This window comes from Gigantopelta aegis, chromosome 14 (genome assembly GCF_016097555.1).
Source record: "Gigantopelta aegis isolate Gae_Host chromosome 14, Gae_host_genome, whole genome shotgun sequence".
NCBI classification, from domain to species: Eukaryota; Metazoa; Mollusca; class Gastropoda; order Neomphalida; family Peltospiridae; genus Gigantopelta; species Gigantopelta aegis.
Genome location: NC_054712.1, coordinates 57,428,681 through 57,430,762, shown reverse-complemented (window position 1 = coordinate 57,430,762; position 2,082 = coordinate 57,428,681). Strand labels below are relative to the sequence as shown.

The 2,082-nt window shown below is 37.7% G+C and overlaps 1 protein-coding gene across 1 annotated transcript in view; it reads right to left on the bottom strand.

Moving 5' to 3' along the window:
- Positions 1 to 516: 516 nt before the first annotated feature.
- LOC121388190 (ranBP-type and C3HC4-type zinc finger-containing protein 1-like) overlaps positions 517 to 2,082 on the bottom strand; it is a 35,111-nt gene continuing 33,545 nt past the window's right edge. The window contains exon 12 of the mRNA XM_041519458.1: positions 517 to 985. Coding sequence (XP_041375392.1) covers positions 905 to 985 — 81 coding nt within the window. The 3' untranslated portion in view covers positions 517 to 904. The remainder of the gene's footprint in view (positions 986 to 2,082) is intronic.

The window sequence follows — 2,082 nt, the reverse complement described above, 5'->3', positions numbered from 1 at the left end:
AACCTTCCTACTTTCAAAACCCTCCATAAGTATTCCTTTCATAAAAAAAACCCTCACATTAACCTCCCTACGTTCTAAGATCCTCCAATGGTTTTCCTTTGATAAAAACCTCACATAAATAGATATTATTATACAAGCTAGTGTGTTGTACTGATTTTATTAAATAAGTGTCAGACTTTTTGTATAGCCCGAGCGAGAGCAATACATAAATCCTGACAGCAGTAAAATCAGTATGTGAGTGTAATAATTTCTTTATTACCTATATTATTAGAATTGTGTTTGTTTTTTATGAATAACAAGGGCCATTCCAAAATGTTTCACCCATAACTAGAAGGAGACAATGAAATGACATCATATTTCACATGCAAAGTCTGAGCTAGGACAGGGGACTGCCCCACCCCCTGCTAAAACACTGCATATGGACCGGAGTACATGTACATGTAGGTCTTATTGTTTTAGTGTGCAGTCCACCTGAAAATGCATGTGATTGCAAATCATATACAAGAACGTAAGGTGCATACTCCAAAATGTTTATTCTGAGTCAAACCCATAAACGCTAACCCTAACCTTAATGTTTGAACTGGAAATCATATTTTTGGGTACAAAATGAAATTTTAAAAGAATATTTTATGCCCGGAACGTATGATTGCTATCATGATCTTGTTCTTGTGGTGAGCACATGATTGTTGCACATGTAACTTGAATAACCATGTGGCCAGCAGGTTTCTTCTCTCATTCTCTGTACTGGCTGGATCTCTTTTTTTTTCAAATTACCATACACCTAACAGGCTAAGTGCTGATTAAATCATGTGATGAATGATGAAGAGTAAACAAAAACTTGTATATTTTGAAAATATTTTCCTTGGTAGTTCTTCAAGGTGTATGCGAAGATGCACGTAGTGTGTTAGTGGCAGTTGTTGCAGTCCGGGTGACACTTGGCACCATTTACACGACACTGACACCCTCCACTTGTATCTCCTTCACCCTGAAAATACATAATATTTATCTTTTTATCGGAAATACAATACAAACAAGAACGGGCAGGAAAACCTACATGTATAGACGACACTGATAACACGTATAAAGCCAAAATATAACATGTATTAAAATCCCTGATCCTAATTCCTCATTTACAGGTATAGTTTCTGCCAGAGAGTAAAACAGGTATGGTGCCATACCCAAAATTTGTTGCAGATATTTGTTTTTTTAAGTTAACCTTTTGACAAACTTAATTACTCTTATCATTACTGTATGATTTTCTTCACCCTAGTTGGTGGGCCCATTGGGCTATTTCTCACTCCAGCCTGTGCACCACGACTGGTATATCAAAGGATTTGGTATGTGCTATCCTGTCTGTAGGATGGTGCATATAAAAGATCCCTTGCTGCTAATCGAAAAAGAATAGCCCATGAAGGGGCGGCAGCGGGTTTCCTCTCTATTTCTGTGTGGTCCTTAACCATATGTACCATAAATAAAATGTGTTGAGTGCATCGTTAAATAAAACATTTCCTTCTTAACCCTAACCTTAAACTGAACTATTTTCTTTCTGGGGGAGGCCCGCCCCATACCCCCTGTTGACTGTTGTTGCACTGAATTCCATAGTGCCATACACAAAATGTTCTTTCTGGCAGAAACACTGATAGGTATAGTACATTTTGAGGGAGGGGGATCTAGCTCAGTGGATAGAGTGCCAACATGATGTTTTTTGGCTGTAGGATCGAATCCCTCTTGTGCACCCATTCTCTGACTATTTGTTTTTCACCATCACAGGCAGTGTCCCATGTCTGGTTTATCAAAGGCTGTGGTATGTGCTGTTCTGTCTATAGGGAAGTGTTTATAAAAGATCCCTTGCTGTTAATGGAAAAATGTTGTGAGTTTCCTCTAAACAACAAGTCAGAATTACCAAATGTTTGACATCCAATAGTCGATTAATGGAAAAATGTTGCAAGTTTCCTCTAAACAACAAGTCAGAATTACCAAATGTTTGACATCCAATAGTCGATTAATAAGCCAATGTGCTCTAGCAGTGTCGTTAAACAAAACAAAATGCATTTGGAGCTAATACAAAAATCAGAATCAGTA